We start from the raw sequence: 23,893 nt of genomic DNA on the forward strand, positions 1-23,893 counted from the left end.
TCTGGATTCCATTCTGGGTACCTGTATTTTTCCACAAATTGGGCTGGGAGCTGTTTTTGGAACAAAGGGTTCCCACCATATGCTAATGCTATATAAGGCAGGGAGTGACCTCATCTGTGGTCCTTCACTCCCCCACAACTCAACACCTGAAAGAAGTTCTGAAAGAAAAGGATTTGGAACAGGGGTGAGGCTCCCAAGCTACAAAGCAAGTGCAGCTTGTGCCTTGAGTATCTGCAAGCCTATTTGTATCATCAGTCAGGGCGAGAAATTGCTAATTCATATCCAATCTTTCTAGTATTTTAGGCTTAGTTTGCAGTTTTGTTCATTTACTAGGTAATCTGCTTTGATCTGTTTGCTGTCACTTATAATCACATAAAATCTAACTTTTTGTAGTTAATAACTTTGTTTTTTGTTTTAATTTAAACCAGTGTGCCTTTGACTGAAGTGTCTGGGGAAAATCTCAGCTTTGTTTAACACGAGTGTATTGTGCATATTCCTCTCCACACTGAGGGAGAGGTGACCTTTATTAATGAGCTTACACTGTACAGTGGCTGCAGCCTGTAATGTCCCTTTGTTCTCCACTTTTAACACGGAACCTTTCACTCAAATCTGTGACCATTCTGGCAGCATCACTTGTGCCACTAGAGTTCAAGGTCTGTGACTCTTTATTGGAAACCACATTTTTCCATGGTTTAGAACCTGTGTGTATAGATTCCGTTTGGAGAGGCACTGTGCGGACAGCTATGGACATGGGTGAGGAGGCTTTAAAAAAAAGCAAGCCCCCAAAAGACCTAACTGAATGTCAAAGCAAGTAATCTGGATTGGTTTAAGATGCTGACACATCCTGACGTCTCCGTGGCAAAACCCACGGAGTGAACCTCTGAGTGACAACATCTGCAATACTGATCTCAGCCATAAATTCTGCCCTCTCTTCTTTGGGTGTTCCTGAGAAATCACAGCATGGCAGTTCAGGTAGCTGAGGGTCAGAAGTGACCAGTACAAAGCCTCTGCTCAGCTGTCTGTACTGAGCAAGCCTAGGCACCAGTCCTGCACCCAGGGATGCCAATGGGACTCTGCACTAGCCCAGAGGGCTGTGCTAGCACACCTGTTTGCACAATCAGGGTCACAGCAATGTACCATATGCATTGAGTCGATATGGAACTGAAACCTGTGGCCAGAACAGATGTTCACTGGTAGAAGTGAAAGAGCTAATCAACAATGTCACTATTACCTGTGCAATATTCTTACTGCTCTGAAAAATCATAACAAAGGGACATTTATCCTGGACAGATGAGGTATGAACAAAAGGAATCATACACAATGACTATGCATCTCCTGGCATTCACTGTGGCATGAGGACACGCTCCTCTGTTTATCCCTGGTCATTTTGCTTGAATATAAAGTAGCTGTTGCCTTTGTGTTTCAACCAGCTTTGCCTTCTAGATAAAAGGGCTCCTCTTACTTGGGATTCCTGCCATGGGGTCTATTTCCTAGTTTGCTTCCAAGGCTGTAATAAAACTAGATGCACTGCATAGCTCTTTTCAAATTTTCTACCTAAGTGTTTGGAGAAATTCTTATCTGATGACAGAGTGGTTAATGTGGCTGAGCTGACCCTCTGCATTGCTCCGGGGCTCAAAAGGGAAGGGCAGAGACACAGCAACCAGCTTTACCGAGGCATTTGCTGGCTCTCTTATCTTGATGGCAGCCTTGTCTATATTCCAAAATCTGCTCCTGCTCTTATCTTCTAGGACCTGTGGTCAGAGAATGGGACTTCCAGATAATAGTTCTGAAAGTCAACAAGAAATTGTGGGGTTTTCATATGAAGGCAATGCTCATAGCTGAATGGAAGTTCCCATCCAGCAAAGAAATTGGAAAAGATGAACATCTCTGCACACCCACAGACAGGGATTTTTCGGGCGAGGGGGAGAAATGGATTTTGTGACTGGAAACTGAAAATGCTTCCAGCATTTGCAAACTGAAATTTTCCATTTACCCATGGACAGCTGCACTGTGGGTGTTTTTCTACCACCCTCTCCAAAAATTTAGCTCAATCTAGAGGTGAAAGGGGATTCATTTTTCATGCTGCTGCAGTTCCAAGCATTCTTACAGCAGACACTGCTAGTTATGAGATTACACACAACCTGTGCGTTTTGCCGAACAGTAATACAACTGTAAGTGGACAATGTGCTTAGCCACACAGCTCCTGAACTAGACTTTGACTTGAAAGTGTTTTGAAACAGGTTGGGTAATGACCCATGAACAACCTCCCATGTGTCTCTACTACTTTTCCATTGCTTCTTTGGAAGAGAAGCTACCCAGTGTGCACAGGACACAATACCATAACTGAGTGGGAATCTGGAGATCCTGTCCCAGTAATGGGTGAAGTTCAGAAGGCTTTAGAGACTTTGTGCAGTTTGGGGACGGAGCTGAACATTCAGATACTTCTTGGAAGCTTTGGGTGCTTTGGAGGTTTGTTTTCCCACCTTCACTTCCTATAAGTCTCCAACTGGCTCCAGTTGTGAGGTGGGTTTGTGCTGCCGTGGAGCAGAACATCGGCCCAGCAATCCTGAGATAGCATCAGTTCCCACAGAATTTGAACTTTCATTTAAAAATAAATGTAACTTCTAGCCCTTACGGTCATATGAAAACGTTCTGAGTGTGATCTGATGCAGAGCTGTTAGACAACATAGTGCTTTATGGATGACATTTTATCACCAGAAGCATTTACACTGTGCCCACCATTGCAATATGCTGCCTCTCAACATCACAGAGGGTTGTGGGGAGAAACGAAGGGTATTTTTGTGAAGGCAACGGATTTAGACTCAAAAAATCTTGGTTGAGCTCCTAGCTCTGCCACATACTTCCTGTTTGACTTTGGACCAGTCACTTAATTTCTCTGCACCTCAGGTCCCTACCTGTAAAATGGGGAATTAAATGGTTACTGCCTTGGCGGGATGCTGTGAGGATAACTCTGTGAAAGTGTGTATGGTTCTCCAATATGTCAGCTCTGTGGGTCATGTAAGGACACAGATAGATACGATCATCTTTGCCCACAGCTGGATGGGGATTTAACATTAGAAGCTGTCTTAAAAATAACTTCTATGCAATCATTAATTAATTTATGCCATGGAGACGGAACAGGATTCTGGCTTTAATTAGTTCTGACGTTCTTTAATTAGAGATAATTAAAAGTGAGATGTTTGTTTATTTTTGATCTCTTTGCTGCCTATTTTAAAAATTAGAATTATGATGTTTTTAACCTTTAAACTCTGCTGAATTTATTTGCATTTTTATGGCCAACATAAACATAGTCACTTAAAGAGAAATAAATGATTTTGCTGATATCATGGGAGCTTATTTTACAGAAACATTCTCTATGTTCTTCTAACAGACACAGAAATGTCGCAGCCTTTATGACTCCTGTTCTGTAAAATCTCCTTAAAGTCAAAAAGGAGAATACAAGTTTATGTCCATGCCTTCTACCTGTGGATTTACACAGCTCTCACTTCCTGCCACGTGAAGCTTTTGTTACTCATCATAGTTTGGCAGGAAATGTTTGTGTTTCCCACTGATGTTTCCTGCCCTGAGCTATATTTAACATTCATATAGTTTTTAATGAAGAACTTTAGGGTTTGTTTTTTTAAATAGACATTTGTGTGTTGAAGATGTACCCAAATGGTTATTCTGGTAAATCCATGGCTAGATAGTTCAGTATTTATATGACCCTCACCATAGTAGTCCAGCCAGTCTCACTTTCTCTTTGTTTGTTCAAATAACACAAACATTTCCTTACTACTATTACTAATTGAATGTAACTGAACATTCCTTAAGTGTTAAAGTACCTTATAGCACTACAGACTGTACAGACAGGGATCACCTGTCACTAACATGCAGCCATCTGAGAGGGGGAACATTCCAGTGATTATAATCTTGCCAGCAACACTACATGACAATCAAGGGACAGGAAGTAAAGAATAATTCTTTGTGATTGTGTTTAATTGAAGCAACATGGGACTTTCAGAAAGCAGAATGGCGTCGTTATCCCTATGGAACCTGGACAGAAAACCACTGCTATTGGAAAGGAGATAATTAATTACAAGAAATCATCAGGCCCATTGGTTTGTTTCATATGAAAGATCTGATTCAAATCCCATTAGTCAACAGAAAGACTCCCATTAACTTCAATGGGTTTAGGATCAGGACCTCAGAGGAAGACTGCCAGCTAATTACATCACAAACACCACTTAGAATCATAGAAGATTAGGGTTGGAAGAGACTGCTGTCAACTTGCTGAGGGTGCACACCATCCCATCATCCAGATAATTAATGTTTAACAAAACCTGCCCGAGGACCAACCTTTGGCACACTCCACTTGATACTGGCTGCCAAGTAGACATCGAGCTGTTGATCACTACCCGTTGAGCCCGATGATCTAGCCAGCTTTCTATCCACCTTATAGTCCATTCATCCAATCCATACTTTTTTAACTTGCTGGCAAAAATGCTGTGGGAGACCATATCAAAAGCTTTGCTAAAATCAAGGTATATCACAAATATAGATCTCCGTATCTTCTTTTTCTCTGGACTCCTCCAATCCAATACAGTATTAATCAGGTCCAAAGGTACTTATCCAATGAGATTAAGCCTGTGGTAGCACACTGGCCCTGACTTAATGACAAAATTAACCTTAAAAGTATGACGCTACTCTAGTAGCACTTCTCTAGTCTACATTGCATCTACAATGTAAACATGAATTTGAACTTACAATTACATGCAGCAGTAGTGAAACACCATTAGAGTTTCTAAATATATAGAAGTTAATTTTCTAATACAAAAGTTATTGCATCCAACCTGAAATAACTTTACTTTGGACCTGTGGAGGTTGCCTAGGGAGCAGGGATCATGACCTGATTACATTCAATATGGGCAAGGAGAAGATAGTCCCAACCAGTAATATACATACTCGGTGCTTCAAAGGGGCTAATTTCCCAAAGGTGAAGAAAATTATAAGTGAAATTGACTGGGAGGTAAAATGTGGACAGAAAGATGTGAATGAACATTAGAAGTTCTTTAAGAAGAGTTTATTAGAGGGCCAAAAAGCCGCAAGTAAACAATCTAGAAAAAGGGCACCTTTGGCTAAAAGCATATCCTGATTCGGTGGTGAAGTGAAGATAGCAATTAACAATAAAAAAGCAACACATAACAATTGATGATAATTGAAAAAAAGGGGAAGAGATTAGAATCAATATAAATTTTAGAAGTTTATTAAGTCTAGAAAATTGATAAGAGAAGCAAAAGACACCAGGAAAAAATCCAAGGCTAGCAGGATTAAGGACAATAAAAAGGACGTTTTTTTTAAAGTATATTAGGAACAAAAGAAATTCTAGCAATGTTATAGGCCAATTACTAGATGGAGATGGGGAATTGGCGGGAGAAAGAAGTCGGGGGGGAGATCTGTGTGTGTTAAATTTACTAGCTTGATTTTGCATTCCCTCTGGGTGAAGAGGGAGGTAATTCTGTTCCCCAGGACTGGGAACGGGGAGGGTGAAGTCCCTCTGTTTAGATTCACAGAGCTTGTGTCTGTGTATCTCTCCAGGAGCACCTGGAGGGGGGGAAGGGAAAAGATTTATTTCCCTTTGTTGTGAAACTCAAGGGATTTGGGTCTTGGGGTCCCCAGGGAAGGTTTTTGTGGGGACCAGAGTGCCCCAAAACACTCTAATTTTTTGGGTGGTGGCAGCAGTACCAGGTCCAAGCTGGTAACTAAGCTTGGAGGTTTTCATGCTAACCCCCATATTTTGGACGCTAAGGTCCAAATCTGGGACCAGGTTATGACAAGGTGGTAAAATTATTAATAATGCAGAAAAGACAGAATTGTTCAATAAATATTTCTGTTCTGTTACTGGAAGTAAGCAGGATCATGTGCCTGTATCACATGAAGATAATGAAGTACTTTCCAGTCCATTAGTAACTAAGGAAGATGTTAAACTGTATCTAGTAAGGATAAAGATTTTTAAATGCAACAGGCCTGTATAACTTGCACCTCAGTCCTAAAAGAGGTAGTGGAGGTGATCTCTGGCTCTTTGATGTTCATTTTTTATAAATCTTAGAATATCAGGAAATTCCAGAAAATTGGAAGAGTGCTAAAGTTGTGCCAATATTCACAAAGGGCAAGCAGGATGACCTGGGAATGATAGGCTGGTTACTCTGACATCAATCGGTGGGAAAGATGATATAAGATTCAATTAATAAAGAATTAAAGGATAGGAATATAATTAATGCCAGTCAAATGGTTTTATGGAAAATAGGTCTTATAAAAACACCTGATTTCATTCTTTGATGAGATTACAAGTTTGGTTGCTAAAGATCACGGAGCAGAAGTAATATATTGAGACATTTGTACGGCATTTGAACAAGTACCACACAACATCCAGATTTTAAAAAATTAGCACTATACAATATCAATAAAGAACTGGCTAAGAAGAAGAAATGGCTAACGGAGAGATCTCAAAGTAGAAGTCGGTGGGGATCATTGCTGCATGGGGGTCTTTCTAGTGGGATTCCACAGGTATTGATACTAGGTCCGATGCTCTTCAATGGTTCTATCACTGCTAACATTTGCAGTGACACAAAAATTGGCAGAGAGGTAATTAAGGATGACAGGCTAGTCACACAGAATGATCTAGATCACTTGGTCAGTGGGGCCCGTTCAAACAAAATGTTACCCATCTAAGAAGAAGGAATGCAGGCCTGGCCTACAGAATGCGGTGCTGTTTCCTGGAAAGCAGTGACTCTGACAAGGATTTAGGGGTCATAGTGGACAAGCAGCTCAACATGGGCTCTCAGTGCAATGCTGTGACACAAAGGGATAATGTGATCCTTGGATGTCTAAGTAGGGGAGTAGTGAGTAGCAGTAGAGAGGTGACTATCTCTGCATAGGGCGTTGGTGAGAGACTACAATACTGCGTATGGTTCTGGTGCCCACATTTTTAAAAGGATGTTGAAAAATTGGAGGGGTTGCAGGAAAGAGCCACAAAAGTGATTGGAAGGCTGGAGAAAATGGCGGACAGTGAGAGACTTAAAGAGCTCAATCTGCTTAGCTTATCAAATAGAAGACTGAGAGGAAACGTGATTGTAGAGTGTAAGTACCTTCACAGGGAGAAACTTACTGGGTACTAATGAGTCTTTAACATAGCTGAGAAAGGCATAAAAAGAACTCACGGCTGGAAGCTGAAGCCAGACAATTCAATTTGGAAATAAGACACATAATTTTACCAGTGAGGGTGATTAACCACTGGAACAAACTAGGAAGGGCAGTGGTGAATTCTCCATCTCTTAATATCTTCAGATCAACACTGGATGCCTTTCTGGAAGGATATGCTTTAGCCAAACTGCAGTTATTTGTGTCAATACAAGGGCAACAGGTGAAATTTAAAAGTCTTTGATACACAGCAGGTCAGACTAGATGATCTAATGGTCTCTTGTAGCCTTAACTCTATGAATATGAATTAAGGCTGCAAGTAACTCTGATCTCAGCATATTAAACGAGTGGTTCACATTGCTTTGATTGCTTTTTCCGGACTGCATGATCTGGAGAAAGGGGTAAACAGTGAGGTGGTAAAGTTTGCAGATGATACTAAACTGCTCAAGATAGTTAAGACCAAAGCAGACTGTGAAGAACTTCAGAAAGATCTCACAAAACTAGTGATTGGGCAACAAAATGGCAAATAAAATTTAATGTGGATAAATGTAAAGTAATGCATATTGGAAAAAATAACCCCAACTATACATACAATATGATGGGGGCTAATTTAGCTATAGCCAGTCAGGAAAAAGATCTTGGAGTCATCGTGGATAGTTCTTTGAAGATGTCCACGCAGTGTGCAGAGGTGGCCAAAAAAGCAAACAAGATGTTAGGAATCATTAAAAAAGAGATGGAGAATAAGACTGAACATATATTATTGCCCTTATATAAATCCATGGTACGCCCACATCTCGAATACTGTGTACAGATGTGGTCTCCTCACCTCAAAAAAGATATTCTAGCACTAGAAAAGGTTCAGAAAAGGGCAACTAAAATGATTAGGGGTTTGGAGAGGGTCCCATATGAGGAAAGATTAAAGAGGCAAGGACTCTTCATCTTGGAAAAGAGGAGACTAAGGGGGGATATGATAGAGGTCTATAAAATCATGAGTGATGTGAAGAAAGTGGATAAGGAAAAGTTATTTACTTATTTGCATAATACAACAACTAGAGGTCACCAAATGAAATGGATAGGCAGCAGGTTTAAAACAAATAAAAGGAAGTTCTTCTTCACACAGTGCACAGTCAATCCGTGGTACTCCTTACTTGAGGAGGTTGTGAAGGCTGGGACTATAACAGCGTTTAAAAGGTAACTGGATAAATTCATGGTGGTTAAGTCTATAAATGGCTATTAGCCAGGATGGGTAAGGAATGGTGTCCTTAGTCTCTGTTTGTCAGAGGATGGAGATGGATGGCAGGAGAGAGATCACTTGATCATTGCCTGTTAGGTTCACTCCCTCTGGGGCATCAGGCATTGGCCACTGTCGGTAGACAGGATACTGGGCTAGATGGACCTTTGGTCTGACCCGATACGGCCATTCTTATGTTCTTATGCATGTAAGCAACTCCACCAACTACTGAAAATGTAAAAATGGGCGAGGTTACTTCTCAGGTTGTCTAGGTTCACTAGGGATTTTCTTTGCTGAAGAGACGATAAATACGGGTCTAGTGGAGGTTGAGTCTCTTTGTGTCTTTTGTTTGCTATTTCTAACTTTTTTTGGTTTTTATTTGTTTTGCAGTCCCTTCTGCATCCCCAGAGATAGCAGCAGCCTGTGAGCAGTCATTTGGACTGCAGTGTAGCCTCCCATTTAGAACAAAGACTGAATGCACCCCTTCAGCTGAACTTCTCAACTCTAGGCACAAGTAGCAGCTATCACTTCTACAGCTTGCACTGGAACTAGCTTTTAATACATTCTTTGTTAAACAAAACTCTGAAGGGTTTAATGTTTCTTTCTGGGCAGACAAAAAGCTCCTTTCCAGACACATTAAAGTGATAAGAATGAGTAATATTTAACATGTGATTATCAGTGACATCTAATCCTCTTGTTATGTTGCTTTTGCTTTTCAGCAATGTTACCCTTGCAGCCCCAGAGAGATTTCCAGCAGACAGGAGATTGTCTAGTACCAAGGCACATGCATATGTTTCTCTGACAGAAGGTGAAAGGAGCAAGGAATAAACAAAATGCCTGTTACATAAAAGAGCATTATGCCTGCAGCCAAGGTAAGTAAATAAAGCCAGTAAATAGTCTGCCTTGCTCAGGTTAGAGACAGAAATGTCCAGGACTAGTCCAACATCTCCAGGGATCAGTGCAGGATTGTGCTTGACAGGACATTTTCTAGTGCTTAGTCCAGGTTTGTTTTAGCCATTTCAAGTGATAGGACATCACCGCTAAATTGAGTGGCTGTTTCACCATCTAACAGATCTTCCTGTCAGCAAGTTTTCTTTTGGTATTCAGTTCCAACTTTCCTTCTCTTAACTACATCCTATGACTTCTAGTTCTATCTCCTTGTACCACACTAAACAGCCCCCCCCATCCTTGGGGTTACTTTCAAACCAGTTTTACCCTGGTGAAACACTAGTGACTTCAGTGGCATTACTCCAGATTTGCATTGCTGAGAGGACAATCTGCCTGTTGCTGTTTGCACTCATCAGACATTTGTAGGTAGTTTTCACGTTCCCACTTAATTGTTGCTCTGTTTAGCTCTTGTGCAAAGCACTCCTTCCAGCCTCCTGATAATGTTTAATGATCTTTGACCTCCTTCCAATTTCTCTATATCTGTTTACCCAGAATCGAATGCAACAGTCCATGTGCTGGCTGTCTCCCAGATTATCCTAGAAAGAACTTATCTCTATCCTGCTTTATGCCACTGATACCTGTATGCTGTTGCCACTATCTCGTTGGTCTCTTTTCTCGCCATACTGCATTGTAAACCTGTAGCTAATTTACGGCCCACTATCACACTTAGATCTCTTTCTGCACTACTGCTTTTCAGATTTCTGGCTCCCACTGATTGTCTGCATTGCAGCTGATATTTCTCCAGCTATTACTAAGCTGACTATCATACTGTTATTTCCTGCCTTTCTTTCTATTCACTTTATTACATCTCTGTCCTCACTTCTTTGTATCACCTCCTGATTTAGTAACTTCCATGAATTTCATTAACACTCTGCTAGTCCCTAGAGCTGTAAGGTTTTCTGTTTATCATTACCTTTGTATGTGGCACATCAGCCAGTTTGAAATCCATGTGACAGTGCTCCTTTCCGAGCCAAATTGATTTAATGTTGCAAATAAGATTTCATGAGACATCAGATCAAATGTTTTCCGTGGTTTTTGTATATAACATCTAATGAATTCCCTTCATTTACTAACTTTGAATTTTTATCAGAAAAGCAATTAAATTTGTCTGGTCTGATTAGGTCTTGATAAGTTCATGCTGCTCACTGCCAGTGTTTCTATTATCCTCTAATAAACGCACACATAGTCTCTTAATAGTCTGATGAGGAGTTAAAATGAGTTGTAGTTGACAAGATATTTCTTTCCTTTTCCTGAACATCAAAACCACATTTGTCTCTTTCTAATCACCTCGTACATCCCAAGAGTTTACAAATAATTATTTTGTATTACTCATATTGCTGTGGTGCCCAGAAGGCTCCAATCAGTATCAAGATGCTATTGTACAAGGTCCTGTACAAACACACATCTAAGGGGTAGAATCTGATGCTGTTGCTTAGAGAAATGGCTTTCAACCTTCCCAGACTACTGTGCCCCTTTCAGGAAGCTGATGAGTCCTGTGTACCCAAGTTTCACCGCACTTTAAATCGACTTGCTTACAAAATCAGACATACAAAAGCGTCACAGCACACTCTTACTCCAAAATTGCTGACTTTCTCAGTTTACCAAATAATTATAAAATAATTCAATTGGAATAGAAATATTGTACTTACATTTCAGTGTATAGTATGTAGTGCAGTATAAACAAGTCATTGTTTGGATGAAATTTGAGTTTGTACTGACTTCGCTAGGGCTTTTTATGTAGCCTGTTGTAAAACTAGGCAACTATCTAGATGAGTTGACGGATCCCCTGGAAGACCTCTGGTGTACCCCCAGGTACACATACCCCTGGTTGAGAACCACTGGTTTAGAGTGCATAGCACTTTATTCCATACGTAATCCCACCATGGCTGGCTCCAGGGTTTTTGCTGCCCCAAGCAGGGAAAAGGCGTGATCGCGATCTGCAGCTCTACCGCCGCCACTTCAGTCTTTGGTAGCAATTTGGCGGCTGGCTCTTCGCTCCGAGAGGGAGTGAGGGACCCGCCGCCGAAGACCCAGACATGCCACCCCTCACTGTCGGCCGCCCCAAGCAGCTGCTTGCTGGGCTGGTACCTGGAGTCGGCCCTGAATCCCACTAAGTGAACAGTGTTGCTTCACTGGGTCTGGCCCTAAGATGACAAGCGACAGGGGAAAAAAACACTAAAATATGCGCAATGTGTATGCATAATTTGTATGTGCAAATATACTCAGCTGGTATTAACCAATGCAGCTTCATCAAAGCCCTAGAGCTACATTGATTTCCACCAGCTGAGGATCTGACCCATACATTTCTCCTGGTGTTGCCTGCAGCCTAGCCATCACTTGTTGGCTGATTTCTTGCCGCCATTGCAGTAGAACTCTTGAGAAGGTTTTAAAGGAGGAGAGAGCCCTGCTGCCCTTTGCATGGTTCCATGCACAAGGGGTGGTGTGGAAAAAGGCACAAAGCAGTTGGGACAATGGGCAGGCGGGTGTTTGAGACTGGGACTGTTGGCAGTGTGGAGAGAAGAGAGGTAAGGTCACAAGACAGTAGTGAGAGGGAGAGCCGCGAAGGGCCTCAATGGTGAAGAAAGAAGCTTGAACTTGAAATGGCAGCCGTGGAGGGAGGGTTCACTGATTCAGAAATGACTTCTCAGTCTATCCTGAGATTGTGCTCAGTTTTGAGAATCATCCTACTTGGTGTCAGTTACACCCACGACAGATCACGGTTGTCATTGTTGAGAGTGGGGGACACTGTGATTTACAAGGCAGTAAAGGTTATAATATGGTCATGTGTGATCAACCACTGCAAGCACAGCATGTGAGATTCCTCCGAGCCTGTCAGGGACATAAGCAAAGAGGACTCCCAACTCATTGTATCGGTGATGCAGCAATATTTAAACTGGCTTAAGTGGGGTCAGAGGGTCTGCAGCCACTTCTCTCCTCCTCTGCATAGTCCATCTCCTTTTACTCATGGTAACTGCATGTCCTAAATGGCAATAATATATGTGACTTATAGCAAGCTGGCTTTTTGGACTTTGCAAAGCTGCTGCAGAGCCAGCTGTCAGACGCTACCCAAGCACAATGAGCAAGGGGCATTGTCTCTTCACACAGTCACAGCTTCAGCAGGTTTTGAAGGGCACGAGCGTCAAGGTATCTCTGACCTGAGTGCGTCACACAACATAATTCTTCACTGCCTGCTAAGCTGCCCCCAGGGACACTTTGCAAGCTTCTTCTGAGTCCAGTCACTTAACTCTGCCTGTGAACTCCATCATAGTCTGTTTGGAACCTAGCCATGGCCATGACATTCCATGGCTGCGTGAGGGAGTGATGGCTGTTTACGAATGGTGGATGTTTTCTTGACTGAACCAAAATGAAAAGAAAATGTGCATCAAAAGAGTCTAGGGAAGAAACGATTTCTTTAGGGCTCTCTCACGTCAACGTGTCTGTATTTCCACAGGCTGTTTTCACAAATAGGTTAGGTGACTGCCCTGTTCTCAGAATCTGCAGCATGTATTCTTTATTTTGTGTGGGAAGCACAGGCTCAATAAGTTACAGTTGTTTGTACTAGTAGATTGAAATAAAGTTCAGAGTCTGTGCAATGGATCACAGAAAAATAATTGCCTACTGCCTCCAATTTAACTCAGGGGCAGGTGGACTAACATGCTTGGATTGCTTTCAATAGTTTAAAATGGTGAGAGTTTAAGGATTTTTCTTGTTTGCATCCTGGGGAAGGATGGGTGGAGGTAGAATGGAAGGCAGAAGAGGGTTTAGTTTCTCATGTTGTACCAATCATTCTGCGTAAACTCTACAAAATTGTCTTAGCATTCCTGCATTCAGAGTAATAAAATCCCAGTGTTTTGAGTTTTGCTGCATTTCAAAACACATGGCTATGAACTGGAACTGTTCAGCATTCACCCAGCTCTTACAGGAGCCTCTAACCATTCCTGGGCATTAGCCTAACATTCTGGCTTGAAGCCCCAAAAGGTGAGTTCAATCTATACTGCAGGTAACTCAGCTGCAATCAGTTGGTTCTGGCACATTAACCCCCCATCGAAATGCCTGTATTGTAACCATGACCACTGAAACCTCATTAGCCAGCTTTGCTCTCCACCCCATTTCCTAGTTGCATCCCTAATCAGTGTGATCTGGGTCTAAATTCCAGACTGTTTATTAACCCTTTCATGGTTTAAATTCAGTCTGGGTGCAGGGAGAAAGTGATGGGCATGAAAGAGCAATGCCACTAGCCTGGCCCAAGGACCCTATGCAGCCCATAGGCTTGGCACAGCTGTATCCCATGCACGGCTCTGACAATGGACAGAAATAATTGCCAGTTAAAGGTTCTTTTAAATGGTTTTTCGTACCACTGGCATTGGTTACCAGATCCACTGCTGGCTGGATGCAATGGGCTAGATTATGGCATTGACACTCCCAGTGTACAAGGAAAGGAGCATTGTGGAGATCACCCAAAGCATGAGCATTTTCCCCACCTTGTGTGCATGAATTTGAACCATGAAAGGGTTAATAAGTGCTTCTTGTGCAGCCTTCACCCTGCAAGGATCATTGTGACCTGCCCTTTAATCAAGGAAACGTGCAGCAGGGGGCCATTTGTTAAATGGCCCCTTAGACCCCGGTGGCCCTTTGGCACACGTTTCTCACTCTATGCCTCTGGCATGAAGCTTTCCTAGGCTTACAGAAATACAGTCCTATTACCACGGGGAAGCTACTCATCCAAATATGTATCAGTGCAGAGATATTTTGAGCCTATTTATCACTGCTATTCATCATGAGAACAAAGGGAGGAAAAGGAAGAGAACAATCATTGTATATTGCCGTATGATTTTCCATCCACAAGGACTATCAATTGCCTGAGGTTTCATATTGGCAACATGTCTTTCTCTTCCTTTTTAATGATGTGAAACCTCTGAATACCCTGATTTGGACCTATGTGCATGTCAGCTGCTTGCCTTGCCTTCCCCACGGTAGATATTGCTTGGTGCCATTATAAAACAAGTCCAGTCAAGGACCCTGCAGACCTACACTCCCATCGGCTAGGCTATTCAGACGTAGAGAGCTGAAAAACACATGCTATCTACACACTGTTTAAAAATGTGCCAAATATATGGCCAGTCAATTTCACAGCGAAAGGACTAAAACTTAGCTGAAAACTCTTTGTATTAAAAACCTGCCTTGAGTCAAGGGTGGTGAACCAGGCAAAAGGGATGTTCCAGCCACCCCAGCTTGCTGAGGAGGTGCGAGCGATCTGCTATCAATGCTCTGCATTGTATTATTTTAAAGGCAAGACTGTCATCTCCTATTGCATTAGCATTCTTCAGAAAGTTATGTTAATTTCACAGATGACAGCCACCCCCCCCCCACCTCCCCAAACTGGGCAAAACTACTCCATGCACAACCCTTTCCTGGCCAGTGCAGGGATCTGAAAGGGGACTAAACATTTCCTCCTAACATGAAATGGTTCGAGTGTCACACTATGAGGAAGGGGACAGGGAAAGAGAATAAAATATCAGGGGTTAATGAAGGTCCTAAAAATACATTAAAGCCATGCATAAAAAGAATTAGAGCTGCTCCTTATCAAGGTAATAAAGGAATATAGGTTGGAAAGGCCCCAGTTCTCAGCCCATCAACCTGCCAGAGTAGCTGGGCTGGCTTCTGGGTAGCACTGAAGGGCTGGGGGAAAGAACCAACCCCCTTCCCTTCCCTATCTCACTGCTGTTCTGCAGCTCTGATGCTGCAGCAGCGTGCCCCCTCGGCAGGGCAGGAAGGTCTATGCAGTGTCTGAGCCAATAGCACGGCCCCATGTACATTGCTATCTGGCAGCCGCTGCTCTGCGGATGTCCATGCCACAGGGCTACATACGCCTCTCTCTTTATATCACTCCCATCCCATACAGCAGAACTGTGTTGGCTCGACTTTGCCAGGCAACACTCTGCATAGCCATGGTGGAGACAGGGCAGGATTTCCCCCTAAAAGATTAGGTTTGCCCACTGTCTTTCAGCTTGCCATTAACGATCTGCGCTCTCCAGTTAGTTACCCACGAGTGAAATGTGAGGCTGGGATAACACAAACAATGGGAGGCGTTAAGTTCTGTTAGAAACAATATTTACATTGACTGCACCCAGAAAACGCAGCATGTTCCGATGTGGTTTTCAGTCATCTTCAGAGCACAGCTTAGTAAGGGGCAAAGAGACCATAAATCCAAGGATGTGCATGCCATTTAAACAGTATGTACTAACAGTGTGAAATGATGCAGCACTGTATTTCCCTGTACTTATTATAGGAAATAGCTGTGGGATCTCAGATCCTGTGGGCAAATGTTGAGTTTTTAATCTAGTTACTGGTTTGTTCAATATAGCTGTCTGGTACAGTATGAGTTCTGGGATGTTTCCAATCTCTACGGGAGATATGGTAATTGCATTATTGCACAGATGTGCCAAGTCCCACACTGTAAACCTGGAACTTACTTCACTCCTTCATAAACTCAGTATCAAGGGGACTTCTCCTGTATGGCAGGACAATTATGTAAAGCAATATGGCAAGTTCACTGTACAGATGTTTAGGAGGCCTGAGAACCTGAAATTTCATTCTGTCTTTTCGGACGACATCCTGCGCATTGTGCATGATTCATATCTGAAATGGCATAATAAATCTTCGCCAGGCAATGCTTGGCTCCTCACTGAGAGGGTGGAACTGCAGGCTGACAAAGGTTTATAACATATGAACTAGTTGTGTTTATTTTACACACTAGACAGCCCCAATGAGAGGATGAGGAAAGAGAACGAGATGGCTGGGTGGGGGCATGGATGTTCAGATCAAAAGCTTCAATCTTTTTTTCCCCCCGAGTAAATTCAAATTTCTTTGTTACATTTGCTCAGAATTAAATACTCCATCTCAGAAACAGAGAATAAGGGGCCTGATCCAAGATCCATTAAAGTCAATAAGGGGCTTTTAATTGGTGCTGTCCTAACAGCTCTTACTGACGTCCATGGTAAATCTCATTTTGACTTCAATCAGAGCAGAGTTAGTCCAGTGCTGAGCACTTTTGAAAATCCCACCTGTACAGTATAGTACAAAGTCTATCCTGCTATTTAATAAGGCTGAGATGAAAATGTGATAACCTCATGCAACATCTGCTCTGCAGCTAGCCAGACATTTTCAAGTCCAGTAAAACCATGTTTTCTTGTAAAGCTATTTCTAAATTCCGATGTGTGTTGGACACTATGTAAAGCACAATGCTGCATCACAAGGACAACCTTGCAAAGGCAGGGCCACCCAGAGGATTCAGGCCTGGCGCAAAGCAATTTCAGGGGCCCCTTCCATAAAAAAAAGTTGCAATACTATAGAATATTATATTCTTGTGGGGGCCCCTGCAGGACCCGGGGCCTGGGGCAAATTGCCCCACTTGCCCCCCTCTCTGGGCAGCCCTGTGCAAAGGGCTCAGTCCTTCCTGGTGCTCAGCCCTCCAGCCTGATCCAGCCACACACTGAGGCATGTGCTTAATTTTAAGCATGTGAGCAGTGCCATTCATTAAAGTGCTTTGCTGACTTGGGCCAGAGTGTTCAACACCTTGAAGGACTGACCCCCAAAAGCCCAATTCTCCTGTATACCAAACTGGAACATTTGGATGGTTTTTAAACCATTCCTATTGCCTCATAGAAATATCATTGGCTCTAAGGCTGAACAGCAGCACTGACATTTTCTATGCTTAACTGGAAAGGCCAGATCTGCAGTTGGTGTAAATCAGCAAAGCTCCATTGAAGGCAAGGAAGCTACTGATTTATACAAGCTGAAGATATGGCCCAGCTTCTGTGTATTGTGGCTGCTACGATATCTTTATTTACTCCAGGTGAAGCCACTGGTACAAGTCTGAGTATGGTTAAATTTAATCTACTGTCAACCTTTAGAGGCTTAATAATTCTAAGTCGTGATGACAAAATATGTTTTATTGCAACTTTCCTAAATGGGCTCCACATTGTGTGTGATTCCAATTAGTTTTAGCGGTGGCATCATTACAGGGTTACCAACAAGATTGCATTAGAATACAGAAGTGATTTAATGCAAATATTTATTCTGAATGCAATCCTCCACTTCAGAGTTTCTTAACTGAAAGCAAAGTTCAATTGTCTACAGTTCCCTTAGATCAGAACCAAACCTCAGCAGAGTTCATGAAATGCAGAATTTCTACACTGGAAAGCCTTGCACAAGCCCTCGTGCAGCTCGACTCACTCAAAGAGACAAATATGTAATGTTAATTTCACTGGAAAGACGTAGCCCTGAATTCTGGGCTAAGTTTTTGAAGCCATATGACCTTGCATTAGTTATTAAACACTTACTTGACTCGTTATTGTCACAGTCCTGGGGATTGCACTTCTGGGTGTTCTCTGGCCACTGTTCGTGGTCACACAGGCTACTGTCTTCTTCAGCTTCGCCAGTTTTTGTGTTCATGCACTTCACCTGTCTCCGCTGGATGCCACCACCACAGGTAGCTGTGCACTGCAGAAAGTTAATTAGCTGGGATATAATCAACTGCATCCAGAAGTAAGGGTTATTTTTATATGTTGCTGCTGGAGTTGAGACTTCACTTAAATAGCTATACGCTACATCGCTAGTCATATGATTAAACTGGCACCCGAGCAAAATTCCTACACTGTCGTTGTAGAACTTATTTCTCTTTTATCCTCCGCTCCAGTTAGTTCTGTTTCTATGGGATACAAATTCTATTTCTATTGTACATAACCCACAGTTTATCTGGTGCTGCTGGGCTCATTAGCTTCCGCTAAGTGAACAGACCGCTATTAAATCTGCTGACTGAGGAGGTGGGAGGCTTCTTGTTTGACGGAACATGAGGCACGGTTAGCAACACACGTCCATTAACCTTCATTGTCTTCAGAGCTGGCCTGGCTCGTCCAGTTTTTATAATGTATCTGAACAAAACAGGACTTCTTTAGAAACAGAGTCTTCCCCCCCCGCCCCCGCGTACCTTTTCTCAGCACAGCTAGTCAATGAGAAACTCTGTAGCGTGGTTTATTTTTGCCAATATTCTGTACAATTTATTGAAACGGAGTCACTCACAATACGTCTCCATTCACGCCTCAGATACATGGACATGGAATGGGACATTGGTCGGAACTGAAAAGTTTTGCCACCATAACTATGTCAGTTCGGGGGGTGATTTTTTTTGCTGACATCGTTATATTGGGAAAAGCCCTAGTATAGACACAGTTATACTGGTATAAGGTGATTTATACCAGCATCATTTATTTCATTTTGCCAAACCAAAATAAGCTAGAGTGGTAGAAGCACTTTTATGCAGCTACACTAGGGGTTTTTGGCTGCTTTAACTATGCCAGGATAGTTAAAGTGGCAAAATGTTTAAGTGTAGACAAGGCCTTATAAACTCTACTATCAATTGTATGGGCTTGATTGCAGAAACCGTGTTATAGACCAGGTAGTATAGCAGTTGTATGCTTATCTGAGTTACAGAGTATGTCTACAGTACGGGATTATTCCGATTTTACATAAACTGGTTTTGTAAAACAGATTGTATAAAGTCAAGTGTATGTGGCCACACTAAGCACATTAATTCAGTGGAGTGCGTCCATGTACTGAGACTAGTGTCGATTTCTGGAGCGTTGCACTCAGGGTAGCTATCTCGTAGCTATCCCATAGTTCCCGCAGTCTCCCCCGCCCACTGGAATTCTGGGTTGAGAGCCCAATGCATGATGGTGCAAAAACAGTGTCGCGGGTGATTCTGGGTAAATGTCGTCACTCATTCCTTCCTCCATGAAAGCAATGGCAGACAATCATTTCGTGCCCTTTTTCCCTGGATTGCCCTGGCAGACGCCATAGCATGGCAACCATGGAGCCCATTTTGCCTTTTGTAACTGTCACCGTATGTGTACTGGATGCCGTTGACAGAGGCGGTACTGCACCGCTACACAGCAGCATTAATTTGCCTTTGCAAGTTAGCAGAGATGGTTACTAGTCGTTCTGTACCATCTGCTGCTGTCATGGGTGCTCCTGGCTGACCTTCGTTGAGGTTGGCTGGGTGTGCAAAGACAAAAATGAGAATGACTCCCCAGGTCATTCCCTCCTTTGTGTTGTATCTAAAAATAGAGTCAGTCCTGCCTAGAATATGGGGCAAGTGTACTAGAGAACCAGTGTACCAGAGAGCACAGCCGCTCCATGTCAGATCCCGCAGAAATGATGAGCTGCATGCCATTCTAGGGGGTGCCCCTGCAACAACTCCACCCATTGCTTCCTTGCTCCCCCAGCTCTCCTGGGCTATCGTTGCAGTGTCCCCTCCATTTGTGTGATTAAGTAATAAAGAATGCAGGAATAAGAAACACTGACTTTTTAGTGAGATAAAATGAGGGGGAGGCAGCCTCCAGCTGCTATGATAGTCCAGGCAGTACAGAATCTTTTCTTTAGACATGAAGGGCGGGGGGCTGATGGAGCTCAGCCCCTAGTTGCTATGATGAAGATGGTTATCAGCCGTTCTGTACCATCTGCCGGGAATGACCAGGAGTCATTCCTATTTTTACCCAGGTGCCCCCGGCCAACCTCACCTGAGGCCAGCCAGGAGCACTCATGGGATGATGACGAGGACGGCTACCAGTCCTTCTGCACTGTACCGTCTGCCACCGAGGAAGGGAGGGGAGAGGATGCTGTTGTTCAGTGCCGCAGCACCGCGTCTACCAGCAGCATGCAGTAGACATATGGTGACATTGAAAAAAGTCAAGAAATGATTTTTTTCCCTTTTCTTTCACGGAGGGAGAGTGGGGGTAAATCGACGAGATATACCCTGAACCACCCTGGACAATGTGTTTGACCCTACAGGCATTGGGAGCTCAGCCAAGAATGCAAATACTTTTTGGAAACTGTGGGACAGCTGGAGTCCTCAGTACCCCCTCCCTCCCTCCATGAGAGTCCATTTGATTCTTTGGCTTTCCGTTATGCTTGTCACGCAGCACTGTGCTGTGGACTCTGTATCATAGCCTAGAGATTTTTTTCAAATGCTTTGGCATTTCGTCTTCTGTAACGGAGCTCTGATAGAACAGATTTGTCTCCCCATACAGTGATCAGATCCAGTATCTTCTGTACGGTCCATGCTGGAGCTCTTTTTGGATTTGGGACTGCATCACCACCCGTGCTGATCAGAGCACCACGCTGGGCAAACAGGAAATGAAATTCAAAAGTTTGCGGGGCTTTTCCTGTCTACCTGGCCAGTGCATCCGAGTTCAGATTGCTTTCCAGAGCGGTCACAGTGGTGCACTGTGGGATACCGCCCGGAGGCCAATACCATCGATTTGCGGCCACACTAACCCTAATCCGACATGGCAATACCGATTTCAGTGCTACTCCTCTCGTCGGGGAGGAGTACAAAAACCGGCTTAAAGAGCCCTTTATATCGATATAAAGGGCCTCGTTGTGTGGACGGGTGCAGGGTTAAATCGGTTTAACGCTGCTAAAAACGATTTAAACCCGTAGTGTAGACCAGGCCACAGTTAAATCCCTGGAAAACTGCTGTTCAAAAATAATACACGTGATTAATTCCCAAGAGAAATTCAGCTGCAGGAGACATTTATTTCCCTTAAACATTTGCTCACCTGTCCCCATGACCCCACTACCCATTTGGTACATGGGTGAGTGTTGCAGGGTCTTGTGTTATTTGGCCTTAGCATTTCATCACATCGTCCGAATTCTGGACACGTAACTAAACGCTCCTGCTCACCGCTGCCGCATGACTCAGAGCACTAAGGAGAAACAAACAAACCATCAAATTGAAATCAGTCTGGAGTAACAGAAAAGGAAAAACACCCCGTTTACTTGTTTCTTATGGAATTACAGTGTCAAGTGGCCCTAAGAAAAATTTGCCTCCAGTGTTGAATGCCCATTTTTCTGATTATAACTATTGTCTGCGAGTGGTTTCAGTTGTGGAAGTGAGGATACTAAATTGATTTGAAGTTTAACTCTTAGGCACACACAGCTTTATAAGAATACAGCAGATTTCGGCTCATAGACATTTACTACTTCCTAGATCCAAATACTTAGAGGGTCAGATTCCGCCCACAGCACAGGTCACACAATACTCCCACTGACTTCTCATCATCGAGAATCACACAAGCCGAACTGAGTGTGGAATGTGGCCTACCAGCTGACTAGTATACTTCTTAAATAATAGCCGGTGTACGCTGCACTATGAGGCTAAGCAAAAGTAAAAGCCAGCGAAATGTATTTGCAGGGAAGGGAGTGAAAAATAAGTGCTGATGTGAAACATCACATCACAAACCAGATAAAAAATATATTTACTGGATATACAGATAAGAAAATGAATGGGGCGTCTAGTGATAAATGGATCCAAGTTAGGAAGATATTTGACTGGGAGAGTGTAGAGTAAACAATAGATTTCAAGGCCTTCAGATTCCTTTACTTAGCTGACAGCCTACTTTTAAAGCTGAAGGCAAAAATGAACATGGAATAAAAGATAATGGGCTAATCCCATGCTGCCGTGTAAGCATGGGGGTTACGAAAGCAGGACTGTGCCAAGCTCAGACTGGTGGGGAAGGAGAAAATCAGTGAAGAAATAACATTTAAATAACCATTTAAACATTTATCTGTGGAATCTTCCAACTGAAGATACCCTGGGATGCATCATTTTGTGGCTTCACAAATACCAGAAGTCCCCGTTTAATCCCAGAATGCTTCTCCCCAACGATATCCCAGAATGCCTCATTCAGTGACATCTCCGGTAAACAAAGAAAAAACAGGAAAGGAAAACAGATAAGTTACAAGCTATTTTGGGGCTGAGTGCCTTCACCAGCCTGCTCAGGGGACCCTCTGGTGGGCACCGCATATGGCTGGCTTCAGCGGGATTCTCCTACGTCCAACAGGGGTTTAGAACACAGCACTAGCTTTATTAGTCTCCTAGTTTGTGGGGCTGTTGATCTGCCCGTGGAAACTTATGGGGGCAAGTGGAAGAGAACATAGATCAGCAGTTGCTTACTGGAATTTCCATTAAAACATTCAACTCGTGTCTGAGATTAACCCAATTTTCATCACAGTTTGGCAGTTCAACATTTAATAGACACTTGATAATGTTGGGTTATTTGCAAACAGCTGTTAAAACATTGAAAAGAATTTGGTCCATCTGTGCCTTCATGTATTCCTTACAGAGAGGCCTGCTGCATCAGGACCCTCTGAACTCTAGGGACGTTTGGGCCAGGCCCATCTCCGATGATGTATTGCGTGCACCTTCTCTCTCTGGAAATCCCCCTCACCTCTCTCCAGGACGAGATATACCAGTCCAGACAAGGCATGGTTTGGCAGGGAGTCTGCATTGGGGGCTTGTAGAAAACAGCTTGACAATGAAAGGGCCGCAGAAGCCTCTGTTCTCTGGTGTCAACGCAGTGCACGTCCCGAACCTTCAGTCCCCCTCCGCAGTTCTTGGAGCACTGGGTAAACAATACAATGAGTCATGCTGGTGGAGCGGAGGCAGTAACAGTGTCCAGACATGAATCTCTCTGGCAAAGTGGAGTTTACCCAGATATTAAATAAATGAATTGTCAAGCTCTGCCTTCATTAACTCTTTCAGTTTTTACTTTTGGGTCTCTCCCTGATTGTACCTGGCCCAAGCTGGAGAAGGTCCTAAGCATGACTATCACCCCCGGACTTTCCACTCTCAGACAATTCTATTTGCATTTTTAATGGCGAAAGCTTTTTGAGGTCATGTCCCCACACCCACAGATCTTGAAAGTTAAGGCCTATTAAAACCATCTCTAGTAATCCTGCCGTTCCAGGAGCAGTGCCTACCATTTATTCTCAATGGGATTGTCCAGTCTAGTTTCAAAAGTCTCACGCTATGAGGGATTCTTGTGAAACTTTCTGAGAGTCTAACATGGCCAAGGTATTCCCCAATATCCCCCCACAACTCTCCTTAATAGCTTTAGCCCAGACCACCCTAAGGGATTTTACTCCTACTTTTGCTCACTCCCTTCCAATCAGAGCTATTATGTTCTCACTTAGTTACTCTTTACACTCACTGGGTTTCCTAGTTTGGGCTTCAGCCCCAAGAGGAATGTTTACACTGCTATTCTTAGCTGCGTAGCCTGAGCCCAGTGTCTCTGAGTCAATTGACCCTGACTCTGAGACTTCATGGTGTGGATTTTTCTTTGCAGTGCAGACATACTCAGAGACACCAGTAAAAGGCAAGGAGAAGGGAAGTATATTTCTGTTTACCTTACTCCAGTTTCCAATACGCCACGAGGAACATGGTCTCAGGTAACACCTTCGAGCAGGGACAGGTTTATTTGCAGCAACACAATCTTCATCTTTGCCTGTGCTACAATGCACTGTCCTCCAGCTCGCTCCTAAGCCACAGGTTGTGGAGCACTGGAACACAGTCAGTAACAGAGCAAAAATTAACCCCTTCCTCCACCCACCCACAGAAACCAAACTCAGCAATCAGGGAACTACACAGGCAGCAAAGCAAACAACTTGTCTTCGTGG

General features: G+C 43.3%; 1 protein-coding gene across 1 annotated transcript in view; it reads right to left on the reverse strand.

Moving 5' to 3' along the window:
* ADAMTS7 (ADAM metallopeptidase with thrombospondin type 1 motif 7) overlaps window positions 1-23,893 on the reverse strand; it is a 134,222-nt gene that overhangs the window by 22,992 nt on the left and 87,337 nt on the right. Inside the window, exons 19-22 of the mRNA XM_030578602.1 lie at window positions 23,624-23,776; window positions 22,666-22,839; window positions 20,995-21,141; window positions 17,719-17,878 (exon numbers count right to left, since the gene is read on the reverse strand). Of these exons, the coding sequence (XP_030434462.1) occupies window positions 17,719-17,878; window positions 20,995-21,141; window positions 22,666-22,839; window positions 23,624-23,776 (634 nt within the window). The remainder of the gene's footprint in view (window positions 1-17,718; window positions 17,879-20,994; window positions 21,142-22,665; window positions 22,840-23,623; window positions 23,777-23,893) is intronic.

This window comes from Gopherus evgoodei, chromosome 10 (assembly GCF_007399415.2).
Source record: "Gopherus evgoodei ecotype Sinaloan lineage chromosome 10, rGopEvg1_v1.p, whole genome shotgun sequence".
NCBI classification, from domain to species: Eukaryota; Metazoa; Chordata; order Testudines; family Testudinidae; genus Gopherus; species Gopherus evgoodei.